Here is a 22,412-nt window from a genome sequence, read left to right as displayed (position 1 = left end):
GATGTCAGGACTGTATGTTGATTATGAGGATATTCAAAATACATCCTCTTCATTCACTACCAACACTTCACCAGTCATTATCTCTCCAAAAATAAAGCCTGCAGTACAAGAATGGAACACATTAATAAAGTGACCATTAAATAGCTTTTTGTCACCTGCTTTGATCAACCATTTCTCATCTCCACCCAGCACGGTAATCCATCCGCTATCATTTTTCCTCCTACTCACCACATAGCAAAAAACTCCTTGGGATTCTCCATGGATTGCAGTGCCAATCTCCTATCATATTCTAATTTTTCTCTCCTTACAATTCTAGTCACTTGTCAAACTTGATGAGTAGGTCACCATGATTTAAAGGAGTTGAAGTAACCTTGGAGATTTTGCAGAGATAGATAACAAAAATGATGTCAGGAATGTATGCTGATTATGAGGATAGACTGAGGGCATGTGGACTGCAGAGTTTTCGGGATAGAAGGCAAATGAAGGGGGATATGATTGAGACATTTAAGCTGTTGAAGGGTTATTATCGTATTGACACTGAGGAGTTTTTCATATGCAAGACAAGGAAGAGGAGCAAGGACAAGAGGCCATCTCCCTGGAAACTGCAAAAGAAGGTGAGTAAAAGGATAAGAAGTAAGTTTTTTGCATGGAGAGTGGCAGGAGATGGAATACTGAGAGGGTGGTGAATGTGCAGACTGTGAAAGAATTTAAGGAGCGTAATGATAGATTTTGTATTGACCAGTGTTGACCTCCCATGATGAGTCTTGTGGCCCCATGGAGGTCAGGAAAATAATAATAATGTTCATTCCACCAATAAAAGGTTGTAAGTTTATTGCACATTTTGTACACCCAGGCTATTAACATGAACACGATGTAATGTTTACGTATTGAAAAGTGTCCACTTCATGAAGCATTAGTATATTGTGTTTAAATTTAGGAATCACTCAAAGTCAGGAAACAATTAGAATTATATAAGCAAAGTGGATATTAGATCCAACATTATTTTTGTGAATTCCAGGAATACACTTCCCAGCATTCACGAGTTACCTTAGTGTGGACTATTAAGGCTCTACTAAGGACTACTAAGATTTTGGTCAACTTACCTTATGAAACTTTGACAGTTTCAATATTGGGCTTTGAAATAATGCTGGAATTAATATCCATTTGCTTTTATACTTTTGCATCACCAAACTGAAGCCTTTTGGCTCTTTATTTTGGTAATTATTACTTTTATGCACTGACTGAGAATTTGTTTACAAAAAAATACATTTCTCACACATTTTAAGTTCCTTAGTACTGAATGAGAGTTTTTGCTCTCTTAAGGTTTCTACTCGATCTCTGAAGAGAACCAACAGTTAGAAACAACTGTCAGGTCAGTGAAACCTTATCAAAATGGACTAATAAAAGGTGAATATATAGATGCTTGGTTGGCACCTATGTCTTCTAAGTAGTCCGCACTAAGGCAACTCGTGAATGCTGGGGAGTATATTCCCATGAGCTCTCTGGTCAACTTACCTTATGAAACATTCATAGTTTCTACATTTGGCTTTGAAATAATGCTGGGTCTAATATCCACTTTTCTTATATAATTTTGCATCAATGAACTAAAGCCTTTTGTCTTTATTTTACTAATTAGGGGAATGTTTAACAAGAATAAATGCAAAAATATATCAGTGATATTGCTATTCTGTGGGTGTGCACTGCACACCTTGAATATATGTCCCTGCTTCTCCTTATATGTAGTTCATATCCTAAAAGCGACATCTAGGACTGTGAAATTTATCATCTGGATCTTCCTCAATATCTTAGAGACTGGATAATAAAAAGGTAGATAATTTTTATCTGATCTAAACCAAAACTGAAATGCTGAACTAATTTAAATGTAAACATCCCAAATAAGTAGGTGTCTAGCCAGAGTAGAGATTATATTTCTGCAGACACATACTCAGGCAAATAATAATAATAAATATAGGCTGTCAGTTCCTCCTTCTCCTTATTCTGTTATATAAAGTGAGGTAATGTGTTAACATTAAAATCTTGGTAAGAAATCTAGAGTTTAGAGTATTCAATTCTGCTATAAAGTAAAACTTAGAAACAGAGGAAAGTATACTGCAAAAAGGAATCACAGATGATAGAGGAGACATTTTTTTATGTGACTCTTATTAATAAAAGGTTGTAAACATAAATTAATAAGTACTGTGGTAGGCAAACATTTTTTTAAAATTAAAAATATTACATTTTTATTTAATGCTTTAGATAATCTGGAAACCCTGCTTAGAACTTTTTTCAAGCCACTTCAGGCCTCCAATATAGCAAGGTGATGATTTTACATTGGATAATGAAATCTATATCCCACCAAAAGACAATCATAATTATCCATGTCTATAGCAGGATTTGAACCCATGATCTGATGGTTTGAGAATGAGTATGTTAAAAATTTGGCCCAACAAGGCAATTATTTTGAAGAACTGTTAAATAAGAGAAGCAGTGATATAACAGTGGTAGAAAATATTCCAAGAAATTGCAATCATGAGTCCATATCAGCAACTATGAGTAGCCTAGTTGTGAAGATACTTTATGTGCAAAGTTTGTTTGCTTAAGCTTAGATAAATGATTAAACAAGAATATAATTTCTTGGTATCTTAAATTTAATTTATAACCAAGTGGAAAAACTTGGACCATCTTGCTCTAAACCAGAGTATTTTAATAACAATAATATATTACATCTTTTGACTTCTGCATTACTTCAACATTCTGGCTCCCATTGATTACAGCTTGGAATTTTGGAAAGATAAGTACTTAGGTTTTTTATTTTGTTCTTTTTACTTTGATATTTTATTTTTATTTTGCTGGTGATAGTGGTGGTTCCTCCTCACTACCACTGGATTATTTAAGTAAATATTAATGAGATTGCTGGTAATGCAGTTAATATGTGGATTACTTTTAGCAATGTCATGACTGCCATTTTATAGAAGTTCAGCTTCATCATTTCATCATTTATTGAAAACTTCATCCCAGCTCTACCAGGAAAATCACTGTACAAGCTTCCATCAGATAAATCCTGAAGATGGAACCCGAGCTTCCCGAACTCGTACACCCAATATCTCGAGAAGAGGTACAAATAGCCTTAAAACTTACCAAGAATGGCAAAGCTGCAGGAGTGGATGGTATACTCCCTGAATTCCTAAAACATCTTGGTCAACATGGCTGGCTGCCCTTTTCTCAGAAATCATCATGACTGGTAAATTACCAAAGCTGTGGCGGGAAGCCAAAATAATTGCCACGCCCAAACCAGGGAAAGATCCAAATGAAGTAAAAAAACCTATGATCTATCTCCTTGCTTTGCACCACCTTTAAGCTCTTTGAAAGAATTCTCCTGTGCAAGAATTTCACCACTCATCGAAAGAGCACTCCCGACTGAACAAGCTGGCTTCAGGCCAGTAAGAAGTTGCTGTGACCAGGTCCTGGCCCTGACAACTCAAATTGAAGCAGGCTTCCAGAAGAAACTTAAATCTGGAGCCACTTTCATTGACCTACCATCTGCTTATGACACTGTCAGGATCAGGGGCCTCTTCCTAAAACTAGGAAATATTATAAAGTGTAAAAAACTCTAATACTTTTTGAATCTATTCTCTCCAACAGAAAGATCCGGGTCCATATTAGCGGAAAAAAGAGCAGGCCCAGATTCCTTCACAATGGTCTTCCTCAGGGTGTTATCCCCTATACTTTTTAACATCTATGTGTATGATCTACCTCATACCAGATCAAGCAAGTATATGTACGCCGATGACCTAGCGATCTTACATCAATCCACCTCCTTTACCAACCTAGAATCAACCTTGAATACAGACCTGAACACCCTGGAAGAGTACTTCAAGCAGTGGTACTTGAAGCCAAATCCAACGAAAACAGTGTCCTCAGTATTTCACCTGTATAATGCAGAGGCGAATCGACAACTCAACCTTTCCTTCTGTGGAAAAATGGTAGAACATGAGCCTCACCCAAAATACCTTGGAGTGAGCCTGGACAGAAGCCTAACCTATAAAAGGCACATCATCAACCTCTCCAATAAAATTAAAACCAGAAATAACATTATTTCAAGGCTTGCTGGAACAACCCGGGGTTGTGGTGCAGAAGTCCTAAGGTCATCTGCACTAGCCCTCGCATTCTCTGCAGCAGAATATTGTGCTGTCTAGGAAAGAAGTACACACACACACTAACATTATAGACAACCAGCTGAACTCTACCATGCGCACAATTAGTGGGACAGTGAGAAGCACCCCTCTCTCCTGGCTGCCTGTTCTTTCTAACATTGCTCCACCACACATACGTAGAAGACAAGCCTCGATTAAGGAATTTAATAAAGCAATGAGCAACCCACTCCTACCCCTACACCAGACTCTCATAAACCCACCTAGTCTTTGCCTCAAATCTAGAAAGCCTCTCTGGTCCATGGAAAAACTCTCTTCAACTGCGCTGCCATCAATATCTGACATATGGAGAGAATAGACATATGGAGAGAATACTGGTCAAACAATCTCCCAACAAACGGCTTCCTGGTAGAAGATCCCTTTGCTCTTCAGTCTGGTTTTGATCTTCCTAGGAAGATTTGGTCATCCATAAACAGGATCAGAACTAGTCAGGGCAGATGTGGCTATATACTGTGGATGTCCTGGAGGGCCTACAGGACATCCACAAGGTGACGGATGAGGCCTTGAATTGGTTTCCAGCCTGGACCTTGACCTGTAGTTGGTATGATGGTAGCGGTGGTTATGGAGGAAACAGAAGATCACGGTCCCGTCTCACCACGAAGACGTTATTCTTGTAGTTACTCTCATAGTCCTCGTCATAGTATCAGCAGAACACCTCCTCATGTTAGAAGATGATGATACAGTGTGAAATGGGCCTCCTCTAATGGATCAAGTTTTCTCACACAAGACACAACTGCTCTCTACTTAAACCTCAGATACAGCTACTTTTATGTTGTGAAGTGTTGTGAGAACATGCAGCCTTGTCATACTTGGTGCAGCAGGACAATAATTGTCCCTGGCTTAATTATGACAAGTTACTTTTGCTTTATATTTTTTTAAAAAAAAAGGAAAGACTTAGAAAGCAGGTTGTGCCTTTTATATTATGAACTTTTATATGTTAAGATTTTCATCATTTGTTTCTGGAAATTGTGATTGTACTTTTCACTTGCCAGTTTTCATGTAGCCATAAGCATAAATAAATAAATTTGATGGTGATGTAGAGCTGTGTTCTATATCATGGAATTATTTAATTTCAGTCTTATGACTGAAAGATTTCTCTTATAATCAAATGTAGAGGTTTTAGTTTACCCCACTCTGAGATAATGGTACCAATGTGACTCAGATTTTAAAAGAGATAGTACAGCTAACAAGATTTATTCTGTTAACACCATACAGTAGAAGCAAATATTTAATTGTAGTTGAAGATGTGGAAATCAGGTATAAACTACTACAAGGTTTTACTTTACATAAGGTTTATCAAATGAACTGGAGGAGTGCAATGTGCTGTCATCTGTAAAAATGTGTATTCGGTTGGAGGTCAAATAAAGTAAGTCATTGATATACAGAAGGAAGATGGGTCAGTGAGAGAACTGAACCTTGTGGGACCCAGCATTAGTTGGATGGTGAGCTGTCTACCATCACACATAGTGTGCATCCAAACAGAAAGCTGGCAATCCATCTGCAGAAGTCCTGAGACAGTCCAAATGATGGAAGTTTGCTTAGTAAACCTTTGTCAGATCCGGTTAAAGGCTTTAGAGATATCAAGTGCAACTACTTGGGATTCGTCAAATTTCTCCATGTGATTTGTCCAGAGATGGGTGATATATGAGAGTAGGTCACCTGTTGATCAGCATCGACGGAATCCACTGGTGGTCGCTTAATAGTTTAGAATTGATGGTTTTCTCCATCACTTTAGATAGGACTGAGATGAGTGAGATAGGCGGCAGTTAGATGGTAGCGATTTATCACCCCTTTTTAGGAATGGGTTGAATATAGGCCAATATCCAGGCTTAGGGATATATATATATATATATATATATACACAAGTGGAGTAAGAGAGTACGTACAGACTGCATAGGATAGGAGTCAGTTCTGCTGCATAGATCTTCAGGACAATTGGAGGAATGCCATCAGGGCCAGGACCTTTTTTTGTGTCTAATTTAGACAACCGATTTATGATCTCTTTCTGGCAAAAGGATACAGGGGGACATTATATGTTGGGCAGCTGAAATGACTGAGGGCAATTTGCAATTGTCAGTCATGCATACATTGGAGGCAAAGTGTGAAGCAAGGAGATTAGCTTATTCTGTGAGTGATGTTGCAATTAAGCCATCTGGGTATGATAGGGGTGGGAATAGTGTAGGGCAAAAGTTGTAACCAGTTGCTTTCGCAAGAGACCAAAAGGCATGGGAGTCACTTGAACAGGCTGCAAGTTTCCTACATTTTGCCTGTTAAAATTCTGTTTAGGAATCATTGATAATTTTCTTGCATCTGTTTCGGGCTTCAGTATAGGCACTGAAGGAGGATGGAGTTCTTGATTTGAGCCATTGTGGTATGCCTGATTTTTCATTTGTACACATCTTTTAGAGAACCAGGATTTAGATAGGGATGGCAGTTCAGAGAAGTGTGGGGAATGTACGTTTTCATGCCAGTGAGGATTATTTTGGTAACACGTTCTGTGCATATGTTTGGATTGGAAGACTAGAAACAATAGTCCAACCATGGAAATGAATCATAGTAGTGTCAGAGGCTGTCCCATTTGGCACTGTTATAATGCCAAACTACTCATGTAGGTGTGACTGTGTAAGCATTGTTGCATGGGGGAGGAGATGAGCACAAGATTCTGACCTCTAGATTGTGGTCAGAATTACCTAGGGGGGCTCACTACATTCACTGTATATTTGGAAGGGTCAGTGGTAAGGAAGAGATCTAAGGTATTTGGGGTGGGGGGTGATTCGGGTTATCTGGTATTCTGGTCGGCTTGTGAACAATTTGTGTAAGGTCGTTAGTGATGGCAAATGTTTCAGCATCTCTGTCTGCAGCATCTGTACAACTGGAAGAGGAAAGCCAGTTGGTGTTATGGACATTAAAATCATTTAGTAGGATGATTTCACTGTTAGGAGAGTGGGACTGGAGAAAATCAACTTTTAAGGAGAGGAAATTAAAGCGCTCAAAGTGGTTGGTGGTATTAGGAGAGCGATAGAGACAACAGATGAATTTGACTGAGTGAGGAAGGGATATTTTCAACCAAAGAAGGTTGAAGTTGGGCGATTCTAGGTTAGGTGCTCTCTGGCAGAGTATGTCAGCGCGAATATATGCGCAGACACCACCCTTGGGTCAAAAGGAGTTTGACCCATTTGACCGTATTTGCTGGCATACAAGACGCACTTTTTTTCCTTTGAAAATAGGTCTGAAAAACAGGGTGCATCTTATACGCCGATATTCAGTTTTTTATTACTTTCATTTCTGGAAATTTTCTCGGTTCCGAGTTATGCGATTTCTTTCTTGCTTCCTTGCTGTGTGAGAGAGCATTCCAGTTACATAGAGTTCAGTAGATGCCAATGCGCTGTCATAGACGATCACAGCTGTGTTCCTGTTCGTTTAAACTTTCCAATTGTTATCGTGGTTGTTGTGAACGGTGATAAATTTCTGCCATTAAATTTTCTCTAAATTTCATGGTAAATTATGGCTGAAAAACGTTGCCATTGCTACAATATTGCATACACGCTACGTGTGATTGCGTATACTAAAGAACATGGAAACAGGACTGCAGAGAGGCATTTCAGGCTACCCCAACTGAGAAAATGATAAGAACCTGATGGAATCAGGAAGAGGATCTAAAAAAAGCAACTCACAATAAACATAACCTATGAAGTGGAACTGCAAATTGGCCAGAACTTAAAGCAGAACTGAATATTTGGATTTTAGACCACAGAAAAGCGGGACTTTCAGTGTCTACAAATTGAATTTCATCGATTCGTCATTAAAGCAAGAAAACGAGAAAATTTTGAACTTGCGCAAATAGGAAAGGACGAGGTTCTGCTGACTTTTGATGTGCCCACAAACAAAACTGTAGATTCCAAGGGCACACAAAGTGTTACTGTTAAAACTTCTGGGCACAAAAAAAAACTCACTACAGGTTGTTGTCTAGTGAGTTTGTCCCATCAGCAGAGCAGTGCTGATGGGACAAAATTGTGGATGGATGGAGGAGGAATGCAGTTATGGATAGATAAAATTCGTTCCAGGCACCCTGTATGACTGTTGAAGAAGCCTGCCCTATTAGTATGGGAGAAGTTTCGTTCTCACAGAACAGAAGTTGTTAAAATCTCAGTTAGCTGTAATTCCAGGAGGTCTAACTAGTCAGCTTCAACCTTTAGATGTCTGTATTAATGAACCATTTAAGGGATTTATGAAGGGGAAGTGGAACTTGCAAAATCTGAAGACGGCTGGATGCAGTCTTCAGATTTTGAGGTCATGCCATGAGGAAGGAGGAAGAGGCTTAGCATTTCGCAAGTTTGTGAGTGGGTCAAAGTTTCAGGGGATGCTATGAAAACTGAGATAGTGGTTAAATCATTTAAGAAGTGTGGCATTAGCAATGCACTGGATGGTACAGAGGACAATTTGTTGTATGAGGACTCAGATTCTAATTTAGAAGAGGTTTCAAGTGTCTCTTCATTTAGCTCTGGAGATGAATTTCTGGGTTTTGACAAAGACGATTAAAAGATGAGACTCTTTCCTAGTCAGATTGTTATTTGTTGAAAGTAGACCTACTTATTACTTTATATTTGAAATACTGTAAATTTATTATAATATTCAGTGCTAAAGTATTTTTCCTAAAAAATGTGTACAAAAAAGGAGGTGGGTCTTATATGCCAGCAAATACGGTAAATAGTGTACAGTTTGGAAGGTTGAGATGGATAGTGCTGGGGGAAAGTAAGATTTGAGTGTCTGTTAAAAAGAGTAGATGCGGTGTGGCAGACTACAGATGATAATGGACACTATTAAGGTTGGAGTTGAGACCACAGATGTTGATGAAGTGGATATGCAAGGTTCTGTGAGGCAATTCTTTGACCGCAAGGGCCTTGCACGTTTCCTATGCAGTGCCTGCATACTGATCTCCTTGGTGGCTACTAGTGGCATCACTTGATTTTTGTGCTAGTTTGGCTTGTTTGTAGTCTATGGTCCAGCTGTTGTCTTCATTTTGGCATTTTTCTTCTAGATGTCTTTGGAGTTGGCATCTTTGTTCCCTCTGTACAAAGGTTAAATCAGGTTGAGCACGTACACATGATTGGGGGCAACTGTCCTTTAGCTTGCTATTTATCTAATTTATTAATTTGGATGTGTTTGTCAGTGTGTCACAGGTCACTTTCATGAGACGTGGAAAGTTCGTTCCATCCTTTCTTTTGTTTATGGGTCCGAAATGATGACATTTGATGATATTTCTGGGATCAAAGTTACATTCACCTGCTAGTTTGCTGACATCTTCTTTTAATGATTTACTTTTTTTTGCCAGAAAGTTCAGAATAACAGTGTTGAGTCTTCTGTTTTTGGCCTCGAGTGATTCATGTACCATCGATGCGATTAGGTTGAGGAATTCATTAGTGGGTATGGCTGCACTTGCGATCGACCACTGGTCGTAGAATATCTCCAGCTAAGTTTCCAACTTTTGGATTTTGGAAGAGAAAGTATTGATCGTAACATTAAGGTGTTGTTCGAAGTTTTCAACTCATCTGCCTAGGTTTTCAGCAGCTGTTTAACAGAAAGAAGGCTGGTTCAATTCGATAAAAAGCTTGTGCAGCGATTCATCTATTTTTGCACAGGAAATACGTAGCCAGTTGCAATAGAAATCACACAATATACCTTTTTTTCTTTTGGTAACTTCGGATTTGGAGCTGAGGCACTTCATATTCTCATTCGGTTTGTTGGCTATCGGCTGAGCTATGCTGACAATACTCAAAGTAATCTTTCATTGTTGGCCTTTGTTGCCACCATCTTACTTCGCACGGCAGGCATTGCAAGTGCTTTCACGTGCTGTTTTTTAATTGTAAAAATAACTGATACGAAGGACTTTGGGTACTTACGAGTTGTGTGGAAGTAATTGGCTCCTTAGTACCCTCTGTTAGTTTTCTGTTTACTGGTTATTTTGCACAAAAAACACTTGCAATTAGGATAAAATGCGGGAGCTCAAGTTTAGCAAAATATATTCACAGGCGCCACCTATCAGTCCTCTCCGTGATGGATGAATAGCTTCATTAAGCAGGAGTTGCTTGCAAAGAAAAAGTTGTGGAGGGATTATAAAAGGAAAAAAGTTGATCAGCATGCCTATGAGCAGTATAAGGCACAGGTACAAAAGGTGATATGTATGGTAAGGAAGGCCAAAGCATTATAATTATAAGATAAAGGTAGCTGATGAGGTATCAGCTATTATACCTCATATGATAGCTGATACCTCAGCTATCAGAGATATCACCTCTGATATCATCAGAGAATGATGTCTAAATGAATTATGTGGAAAGTAAAAGAAGGAATGACTATGGAAGGATGACTTTAAAATGTGTTAATGGTAGGGAGGTAACAGAACCAAAACAAATACAGTCATCCTTCGACTTATGTCCATTCAAGTTACGTCCTCTCGAAGATATGTCCATGATCCCATAAGGGAATAAATAACATTTTCAGCTACACTTTCGAACAAGACACAAGCGAGTGTAACGTAAAGCATACACAGTAGCAACCTCTCTTGGCAGTAGGCACATGCCTTCAACAGTTCCTCTGTTGATTTTGTGTTTGAGAAATGGGTTATTTGTGTATTTATCATTAAATATTTCATGATGTTTTGTGCAATAATGCCCCTACACATCCAATCAAAAAACTTAGTGAATAATCACAGAAAAAGAGGCATTCAACTGATCTTGAAACGAAGTTGCAAGTTATAAAGCAAAATGAAGCTGGTAAGCCTGTCAATGTGATCGCACATGACTTCGGATGGTCCCATTCTACAGTGAAGACCATTTTGAAAAATATGAATAAAATTATAGAGACTGTGAAAGGATCTGCTTCTATTAAATCGGCGATAGTGACAAAGCAACGACAAGGTCCTATCGATGATATGGAAAAGCTACTTGCATCATGGATAAAGGACCTGAACCAAAAGCTCATACCCTTCCACACTGTGACCATACCTGCTAAGGTACTAAGTCTCTTCAACATGCTGAAGGAGAAAGCAGAACCTGATTATGACTACGAATTCAACGCTTCTTCTGGTTGGTTCACGAGATTCAAGAAGCATTTTGCACTGCATAACGTGAAAATGTATGGGAATCTGAAAGTGCTGAGAAGGCTGCCAAGGAGTTTGTGGAAAAATTATTTCCCACAAACTCCTTTGTTTTGGAAAAAAATTGCCCGAGCAGACATTCATCCACAAAAAGCTAAAATCTATACCTAGTTTCAAAGCTCTTAATGCCCCTATTACGATTCTATTATGGGTAATGCAGCTGGATATAAACTGAAACCATTTGTGATAAGGCACAGTGAGAATCCACAAATCTTCAAAAAACATCAGGAAGCATACTCCCAGTTCATTATCAGAGCAATGTCTGTGCGGTTAGCCTATTGGCTTTGTGCTTAGCAACCATATGCCTGGGGAAGGAATGTTCTAGGTTCGATTCCCATTGCCGACGTGAGTAGCTTAAGGATCTTCCTCAGCCATAGCCAAGTTAGCCGGTCTTGGGCATGGACAGCAGGGTCCCCCCCCCCCCCCAGTTTATCTGGGATTTTTCATCCCGCAAGCAGGCAAACTGGCCCTGTGAACACACACGGATCTACAGTCATAAATACTTAACTCCCCATGAGGGGGCTCAACTCATTATCAGAGTTGATTATCAGAGCAATAAGAAGTCGTGGATGACTCAAAAATGTTTGAGGATGCCTTAATCAACTGTTATGGGAGTGAAATAAAAAGCTATTGTGTGAAAGAAAATGTAGAATTTAAAATTTTATTAATTCTAGATAATGCTTCAGGTCATCCATCTTATACATCTTATAGCAGCGATCTTCACCAAGTTCAAGGTCATGTTTCTCCCTCCAAACACTACTTCATTGATCCAACCAATGGGTCAGGGAGTTCTTGCAGTGTTTAAGGCTTATTATGTACAGAGAACTTTTTCACAAGCCATTTCTGCTGCTGAAGGAAATGACCAAACTCTCGTGCAATTCTGGAAAACAGTCAATATTTATCATACTATTAAAAATATTGCTGTGGCTTGGGAGGAAGTGACCTCTCAGTGTATGAGTGGCATATGGAAAAAGACATTAAAAAGGTTTGTGAATAATTTTGGAAGTTTGTAATAGTGGGCCTAGCAAACAATCTGAATCTCGAAGTGAATGATGACCACATAATTCAACTCATAGAAAGTTCCTGTCAAGAGTTGACCAATGAAGAATTGGTCAAACTGGAGGAACAACTGTTGCAGAAGAGGGGAAAAAAATGAGAAAAGGAAGAGGGAAAAGAGAAACAAGAAGAGGTAATTAAACAATTTACAGTGAAGGGTCTTGCAGAAATGTTCTTTGCAGTTAGCGATGTTCTCAAAATGGCTGAAGACACGGACCCCAATGTTGAACGCTGAAAGTACATGATACATTTGCTATGAACAAATTTATGATGAAAAGAAGAAGAGGAATAAGCAAAGCACATTGGACATTTTCATCAAAAAAACAAAGGTTACACCAGAAGAGCCAGAGCCTGATCATCCACACAGGGAAGGTAATGAAGATGTGACTGTGGAGGAAGATTTGGGTGATTATTCTCCTGTTTTATAGTGACAGTAACACACATTACAGTTTCATAATAAGATTTAAAAATTAAAATAACAGTATACTTATTATGATTAAGTCTCTAATCCCTATAACTCTGTTGATTTAATGTATCGACTTACGTCCTGCTGAATGGAACGGAACCGGGACATAAGTCGAGGGATGACTGTAGTTGAATTACTGAGTGAGCATTTTGCAGGGGTGTACCATCTTGGCATTGGCATTGACTGATAGGAAAGGTTGAAGAAATGGAGGTGCTTAAAATATTGCTGAACCTCAATACAAACACAGACATGGGATTAGATGGTGGTGGTGTGTTGGCCCGCATAGTATTACGAGAATGTGCAAATGAATTATCAACTCCTCTGAGATGTTTATTTTAAGCCTCAATACTGGGAAGGTGGTAATGGAGTGGAAAGGAGGCAGAATAGTCCCATTGCATAAAGTTGACTCCAAGACAGAAGTAGCAAATTATAGGCCAATCAGCATCTCAGGAGTGGTGGTAAAGTCCTGGAGAAATTTTTTAAAGAGAGAATTCAGAATTGGGTGGATAGGAATATAATACTCAATATGAACTGCTCCAATTTATGCAACTCTATTGCATAAATTGGAGCAAATGGGAATGGATATGAATCTGGTGATTCAGATTAGAGGGTGGATGATGGACAGATATCAAAGAGTGGTTTATGAAGGAGTTGAGTCCAGGAGAAAGTATGTGACCAGTGGTGTACCACAGGGCTCAGTACTTAGTCCTTTGATGTTTAATTTGTATATCAATAATACAAAAAATGACTTGATAGGAAATATTAAGTTGTTTAGTGATGATGCTAAACTAGCAATATGTACACATGTAAATGACTGACAGTTTAATGTGGCCAAATGTGAGGTGATGCACTTTGGGAAGAAGAGATCACATGCTGTGTACTATACTGATAGAAATGAACTGCAGGAAACTGATGAAGCCAGAGACATGGGGGTGATTGTAGATAGGGAATTGAATGTTATTACAGGTCATATTGTGAAGATAACTAAAACAGCACCTCAGATTATGTGGTTTTTGAAGGATACACTAACAAGCAAGGATAGAAAGGTTAATGTTCTCCTATATAAGACTTTAATAAGGCCACATCTGGAATACTGCCACAAATCTGGGAGTCCAGATTTGTGGAATAAATCTGGAAGAAAATATATTGAAGAAATGATGCTGAGGTGAGTGACAAAGATTGTGGTAGGTCTATGGAAAGCTCCCTATGAGAACAGATTGACATCTGTGGGCTTCAAAAATTAGCTGATAGGTGAAAGAGAGGAGATATAATAGAAGCTGACACCAAATTTTTTTTTTTGGTACATGGCAAGAAGGGAGAGAATAAGGAGTCACCAGTTGAAAGTTGTGTAAGAGTGTGGTTAGCAAGGGTGTTAAGACTATATTTTTTGCTTGGAGGTGATGAATGTGTTGTCAGAGGTGGTTGTGAATGCTTCATTAGCGAATGAGCTTAAGGAGAGGCATAACAGGTATTGTATGAATAATGGATCTCCCAAGATGAGTCTTCTGACTCCATGGAAATCAATGGAGATTAGACATTAAGTGTATGGTCAAGGAAATGTCATCTACTATCTTCAATATATTTTCTAGTTTGTTGAAAATAAGCATGTTATGAGAACAATCCTTTGATAGATAAATATAAAAGCAATTAAAATGCTGATTACATTATTACACAGCAAAAGAGATCGCCAATTACAACTAATTAAATATACATACCAGTGCTGTCAGCTGTTCTCTCCTTCAGTAATTTATCTGCCAATATTTGTCTGTATAACGATATATGAGGAAGAGTGCATATTGGACCAATTAGAGTAGCAGGAAGAAGGCTAGACAATAACAAAAACAATAAAATAAATTACCACTGCTAAAAATAACACTAAAACTCATCTTTAGGCAAAAGTAGGTGCTACTTCTAAACAAACCATCTTCTGTTTATAAGTAGCAGTAATCAGTTACAGTGAGGTTACATTCAAGGTTACACTCTCTCTTTCTAGAAGATCTATGAGTAAGTGCACAATGAATAAATCATGGTATTATATGCATATAGGTGCGACTACAATTTCAAAGCGAGATCAAAAGCACACAACTAAACTTTGTGAAACAACAAATGAACAAATATAAAATAAAATGAATACACTCCACTAGATTGTGTAGTTAAAATGAGTTTTAATTACACAATAACAGTTAAGAGAGAGAGAGAGAGAGAGAGAGAGACAGCAAAGTTAAATCACATGGATGCACAACCAAACATGGCACTCAGAGTAGTGGCCATACATTTGCTTGCTCTTGCACAAAGAATAGGCTATGTGATTTTGAACTCACTCTGTAATTACAATTGCATAATGTCTCAAAAGTGGATGAACAGTATAGATTCATTTTGATCTATGTGTGTGTGTTTCAAAATGACATTAAAATCTGAAAAACAAGTGCTCTTATGGAATGGACTCACAATGATTCACAGAGGTTAAGATCCTCTTCAAGTGACTGCTAATTCAGTTAACAAACATCTCTGAATATTCTGCAAAGTTAATATGTAATACAATATCCAAACTTCACAACAGTCATGGCTCGTGCATATCCTGAGACAAATCTACCAACAGACCTGAAAATATATTATTACTGAAGTGGATGTAGATTTTCAGCCACCAATTATATGAGTACATCATTTGACAATATCAGCAGAGTTCAATGATCTTGTTGCAGATCACTGTATCACGGCAAAACTCAAAATGAAATCTCAGCTTTAGACTACAAGTGTGGAACCTCCTTGAAAAGAACATGAAGAGATAAAATATATGATCCTGATTAATCATCCAAACAGCCATATGGATGAAATATATCAAATAATTTATGCTTCATATTCATGACGTTTAAAGTTATCCAAATCACAGCCATGTTACTACAGATATGTAAGCACTCAAGGCCAGACAGATAATTAACCCTGCGGAGGTTGCAGCTGATCTGACAGATATAAACTAACTGTTTTAATATAAATATTCTTACACGTATCCAGTTATAGCTTGTAGGTCATGACTAGCTGTGCATATATATATTATGAGTGATATTCCGAAATGTTTATGCTATCAGTTTAGTTTAGCACGTGTTATGTCAAGGTTTGTGATATTTGATAGTAAATTGTATCTGAGAGATACCGTGAACTCTGATGTCAGTATAGTACTGGTTTAGTGTTTTTTAGTTTTTTTAAATTTACCATTGAAAATGGCTGGAAAAATATATTGATTGGATAATCCATCAGATGTTGAAGAGATTCAGTGCACGTTACTCAAGTCCGATGATGAGAATGATAGAGTCGAATGCAAAAGTGAAAATGATATTTGATAGTAAATTGTATCTGAGAGATACTGCGAACTCCGATGTCAGTATGGTATTGGCTTAGTTTTTTTTTTCTTTGTTTCTTTGTTCAATAATTTCTAGATTGTAAATGAAAATAAATAAAAAATCATGTATTTATTTATTTAGCATGTGGCATAATAAAAACACATGACATCAGAATATATAAATACATATTTGTGCAGACAATAAAAATGAAACAAGTAATGCACATATACAAATATCAGGTAAAAAAAAAAAATAAAATAAAATAAGTCTAGTTCAGATAGCCAATCAAGAGCTGAAGAATCTGCTTCAAAAAAGTCTCTCAGGTCACCAGGGTAGGCTCTTATGCTGCAGTTCTCCACAATGTGCCGGATGGTTTGATTTATGGCCCCACAGTCACATTGGGATGTAGGTGATCTTCCCCACTTGTATAAGCTGTCTGCACAGATACCACGTCCTGTGCATATCCTATTTAGGCTTTTCCATAGGTGACGTGAAAGCTCAATCCCTTTGGATTTTGGTTGGGAAGGATATACTTGTTTAAGTCTGGTGGCAATTTTTCTTTCCAAGTTTCTAGCCATTTTAAATTAACATTGAAATTGCTATTGACTAGTTCTTCAGCCAGTATTAGTGGAGACCGTCGGAATTTAAGGCGATTCATATTTATATATGGGAGGTCTTCATGTATCGGCTACAGGGGATTGCTGTTTATTTTTTTGTATTCTTTTACTAGAGCATTTTGTCTGCGTAAGTTCGGTGGTGCAATATTGCTCAAAGTTGGAAGCCAGTAGAGGAGGGTGGATTTGACACAACCCATTATTGTCCTCGTCGCTGCATTTATTTGTGGGTCGATTTGGCTAAACAGTCCTTGATAGGACTGTTTAGCATTACTAGTGAACAATATTCTGCCACAGAGGACTAAGGCCAATGTGGAGTATCACAGTGTAATAGCAGAAGAACCAAATGTAGAACCACACAGTTTTTGTATGATGTTATTACGGTTCTGATCTTTAAAGAGGGATTCTCCAGATGTCTTTTGAAAGATAGTGTTCTGTCCAAGGTAACACCCAGATATTTAGGGAAATCTTGGTGCTGCAGCACTGTGTTGTTAAAGCTAACCTGAAGTTTCCTATTTGCCAATTTGGTGTTTAGGCGAAAAGAGCTAACCTCGGTCTTATTGAGGTTTGGTGTTAGTCTCCATTTATGAAAGTATTCCTCAATGGTTCTAAGGTCATTTGTGAGAATATCTTCTGTTATTTCAGTGCTCTTGTGTTGGATGGCGAGGGCTATGTCATCAGCATAAACAAATTTTTTTAACCTAGTTGTCGGTAGATCAGATGTATATAAGTTGAATAAAATTGGTGCTAATACTGAGCCCTGTGGGAGCCCATTGTTCAGCTTTCTCAGTTTGTTTCCCAGTACCACATGGAAGAACCTGTCAGAAAGCATGTTACCAATAAATCTTATGATGGATTGGCATGGTATGACTTGTATTAGCTTGTATAGCATCCCCTCTTTCCATAAAGTGTCATATGCAGCAGTAAGGTCAACAAACACAACAGAGGTTTTCAAAACATCTCTGGAAGCCTGCTTCGATATGGGTAGTAAGGTCTTGAGTCCAAAAGCCTGCTTGCTCAACAGGGATAACTTCATATATTTTTGGCTCAATTCTGTTAAGGGGGAGTCTCTCGAGGAGCTTATAACAGCAACTGAGGAGCGCAAATGGGCAATAGCTCTCTACTTGATTTTGAGGCTTGTTGGGTTTTAATATGGCTATTATTTTGGTTCTCTTAAAGGCTGTTGGAAGGTTTCCGGTTTTTAAAATGTGAGAAAAGAATCTTGATAGCCATTGACGAGCATTTTTTCCACAGTCATGTATTATATTTGCAGTGTTTTTTTCTTTTAAGTTTTATTGCATTTCAGCACATACTAGTACTAGTGCCAATCCATCATATCTCTCGGATACATGCGACCTAAGCTACAATTTTGTTGATCGCAATTTCTGCAGGGTTAACAATGTTTATAGATGCACTAGAGCTTTCAAAGCCATGCTTCTACACACACACACACACACACACACACACACACTGAAAATAAAATAAAACTCCATTCCAATAGCCTTTATCTGGTCTCTTTCAACTAAAAGTGAGTTAGTTAGACTAATATGGAGGCAGAGAGTTTTTAATCTGGAAACTCAGGTTTTTCATTTCTCAGAACAGGCAAACTGGCCCGTGAACAAACAGAGTTCTACAGTCATAAAATACATACTTAATCCCTTACTAGGAGAGCTCAACTTGTCCTATGAGATGGTCAAGGAATGGGAGGAACCCTATGCCAATAAATAAAAATATTCCAATAGCATATACTATACATAGTATAGTTGTAGTCTGCATGTTTATATCATGTCTGCAAATCTTTCAACTCTACTGCATGCCCCTGCCTTGTTTCTGACATATTACTATTATTATTACTATTACATAACACCTCTAGGGAGTCATCAAAAATCATCAAAAAAAACATACAACAAAAAATTGGAAGACAAAACAATACAAATATCAACAAAAAATGAAATTCTTTACAAATAATAATAACTGCACATATCTCTTTCTCACAGAAGTCATCATATGGCTCGCCATCAATTCAGAGTCACTTAAACTTCAAGAAGATTTGATACCTCATTTACAATAACATACTCTGAGGAGATGATCAAATGCAAGATTTTAATTCTTGTGTGCCCTCTGTTATGTACTGCCTAAGGCAGTTGTCCCTCAAAAACTTTATAAATTTATACTATTTTTCTCCCAGATTTTGCCTTTTTCATTCCAATCTATATTACTATAATTAACCTCACCCACAAAGATCACCCTTTTCTTATTTGTCAAACTAATTTGCCTACCTCAACATTTCCTTCCCATTGCTCTCCACATTACCAGGTCTATTAGCAACAAAACCGCTGCCACTATTTAAACTACAAGTGTGGAACCTCCTTGAAAAGGATGCAAAGTCATAAAAAATGTGATCCTCAAAATCCTTGCATCTCCACTTTGGTTGGGCATAACTCCTCTGCTACTATCAGCAGCATTCCTCCTCCTTTTCCCCTATCTGTCTTCATGAAACACATCATAATCCTTCTATCGCTATTCCTCTCAGGATGCCATTCTCATCCAACCACATCTCACTTACTCTGACAATTTTTGGATAAATAAACTCAATCAATGGAACAATTTCATTCCCTTTATTTTGGATTCTTCTGGCATTTGTATACAGACACAATAGTTCATTCATGGACACAACTTCTTGGATATGATTTCTCTGTAACTTCCCCTGACCATTCTTCTCTATCACCATTAATCTCATATTTTGCAGAACAAAATACTCTCTCCCCATAGCCCAGGCCATCTCAATCCTCACATTATAGGTTGTATAGCCTCTGATGTGTGAGGGTTAATATTATAAAAAAATAATAAATAAATTATCCCAGCCAGAAAATTTTGTGGAGTGCTTAAGGGTCAAAGCTGTATGACTGAGAGGTGACCTCCACATTGCCTTTAAAGGAATGCAGAGAACCGACCAGGGCTTCTGACTTAATCCCCACCTTCTCTTGGTGCATCCTGAGAAGGGTAACTACCTGGATACTGAATGAACAAGGATAGGCTGGCAATTTGCGATTTAGCCGACCAAATTGTATTCTTATTGGCTTAAGCCAAAATACAAAATGATGGTACAACATGATAAAATTTCATGCCAGCTCGGGCATCACCTGGTTAAACAAGGCCCCCTGTTGTTTTCACCAGGGAACCAGTGAACAGCAAAAGGTCAGCTACTGGAACAAATCTGAAAACACACCCAACTCAAAATCACCAGAATTAAAGATCGGTACTATCAACATAAGAAGCCTGAATGGCAAAGAAATACAGCTAGCTGAGGAATTAGATAACTACCAGATCAACATAACAGGGATGAATGAAACAAAAAAGACAAAAACTGATGAGATCTTTCTGAGCAATAAATACAAAATGTTATATTCAGGCAATGACAATCAAGGAAAAGAAGGAGTAGCCATAGTATTCAACACTAAATACGCGGCTAATCTTCTTGAATGGCAGTCAGTCTCTAGTAGAGTGATGTATATCCATACTTGAGGTAGAAAAAGTCATTAAAGGCTTGAAATGCTGAAGTATGGTGGTTTAAAAGTCTTACAGTGGCTGCACTGCATAGTTCAGAAGACCTGGACAGAGGGACAAATTCCCAATGATTGGAGTAGAGCTCTCATAGTACCCATATATAAAAAGGGAAATAAAACTGAATGTGAGAATAACAGAGGTATTTCCCTATTGAGTATTACTGGTAAGATTTATACAAATATACTTGAGAAGCGGTTGAGAAGAATTGTGGAAGAAAAGCTTAGTGAAGAATAAGCTTTATTCAGGCCAAATAGAGGCTGTCAGGATCAGATCTTCACTTTATGACAAATAGTGGAGAAATCATGCTAATATAACAAAGATCTGTATTTAAGTTTTGTCGATCTGGAAAAGGCATATGAGAAGGTGTCAAGAGAGAAGCTATTCAATACCTTCAGTTATATGGTGTCAATGGGGCATCAAGCAATACTTAGTCGTTATATGAGTTGTAAGTCAGCAGTTAGAATTGAAGGAAATACAGGAAGATAATTTAATGTTAAATCTGGTGTGAGACAAGGATGTACATTATCGCCTCTGATATTCATTATCTATATGGATCACATTATGAAGGCAAGTGGTATTAAACATATCAAAATTGGAGATGTTAATGTCAGCTCTTTGCTTTATGCAGACGATGTTATACTTCTAAATAAATCCGCCTACAAGTCTGCAAGATTCCCTGACTAAATTGAATAACGTAATAGATATGGTATGAAAGTCAGCAATAAAAAGACAAAGACAATGAAAATAGGCAGAATCGTTGAAAATGTCAACTGTGTTGTGAACGGAGAGCCTGTGGAACAAGTAAAACATTTCAGCTACTTAGGCACGATTTTTAGTGAAGATGGTAAATTAAATATGGAAACAGACAACAGAATCAACAAAGCTGGTATGGTAGGAAGTCAACTGAATAAATTTATATGGAATAAGAGAGAAATTAGTCGGAACACTAAATTAGCTGTATACAAGACAGTGTTTCAAACCAGTTTTAACTTATGGATCTGAGAGCTGGGTCAGACGTAAAACACTTGACCAAAGACTAGCGACCACAGATATGAGAGTCCTGAGAAAGATTAGAGGCATGAACAGATGGCATCAATGGCAATATCATATTAAAAACAAGGATATTAGGAAAGAACTTGACATTGTCAGCATCCAGGAATGCGTTAGCAGAGCTAATCTCAGGTGGTATGGTTACTTAAACAGAATGAGCGAGGAAAGATTAGCAAACCAAGTGTTCTCTGCTAGGTTCGCAGGCAAATGACCCAGAGGAAGACCAAGATATAGTGGATTGATATGGTATAAAGTGCCTTAGGCGATAGAAATATAAGATCTGATAATGTTGCAGTCTTGACAAGTAACAGACTGATTTGGAGGAAAATTGTAGATAAGAAGTTAGTAATGATGTAAATTTTTCATGTAGTATAAGGGGGACCAGAAAGTAATAAATTTTTTGAACTACATTTTTAATATAAATTTTATTAAAGAACAAATTAACATTATTCAATTCTATAATCGCCATTGTTAATTATAACCTTATTCCAACGATCTACTAAGTTTAGAATTCCTTTTTTGAAAAAAGTTTTTTCTTTGGAGGCAAAAAATGATATCAAACTCCTTTGGACATCATCTTGCGAGCAGAAGGTTTTATTTCTTATGCTGTGTTCTAAGGACCTGAATAAGTGATAGTCACTAGGGGCAATATCCAGTGAATATGGAGGATGTGATAGAAGTTACCATCCTAACTGCCTAATTTTTTCTTGAGTCATTCTTGCAGAATGTGGTTTTGTATTATCTTGCTGCAAAATTACCCCTTTTTGATTGACAAGCGCAGGACGTTTGATTAACAATGCTTGATGTAGTTGCTCTAATTGTTCATAGCAGATGACTGCTCTGATAGTCTTACCTTGTTCCATGAGTTCGTAATGAATAATTCCACGAATATCCCACCAAACGCACAACAGAACCTTTTGTGGATGAAGTCCATCTTTAGGTGTTGGAATTGGAGTT

General features: G+C 37.8%; 1 protein-coding gene across 6 annotated transcripts in view; it reads right to left on the bottom strand.

The window, feature by feature from the left end:
* The window catches only part of LOC150102186 (nephrocystin-1-like), a 215,636-nt gene that overhangs the window by 46,216 nt on the left and 147,008 nt on the right, over positions 1-22,412 (bottom strand). For all 6 annotated transcript variants that reach the window (XM_090399188.1, XM_090399193.1, XM_090399192.1 and 3 more), the window contains one exon: positions 14,602-14,711. In XM_090399188.1, coding sequence (XP_090255314.1) covers positions 14,602-14,711 — 110 coding nt within the window. The remainder of the gene's footprint in view (positions 1-14,601; positions 14,712-22,412) is intronic.

This window comes from Typopeltis vanoorti, chromosome 10, assembly GCF_054136105.1.
Source record: "Typopeltis vanoorti isolate ZY-2024b chromosome 10, IOZ_Tvanoo_1.0, whole genome shotgun sequence".
Classification (NCBI taxonomy): Eukaryota; Metazoa; Arthropoda; class Arachnida; order Uropygi; family Thelyphonidae; genus Typopeltis; species Typopeltis vanoorti.
Note: the sequence above shows the minus strand (reverse complement) of the source record. Positions and strands in the feature narration are given on the sequence as shown.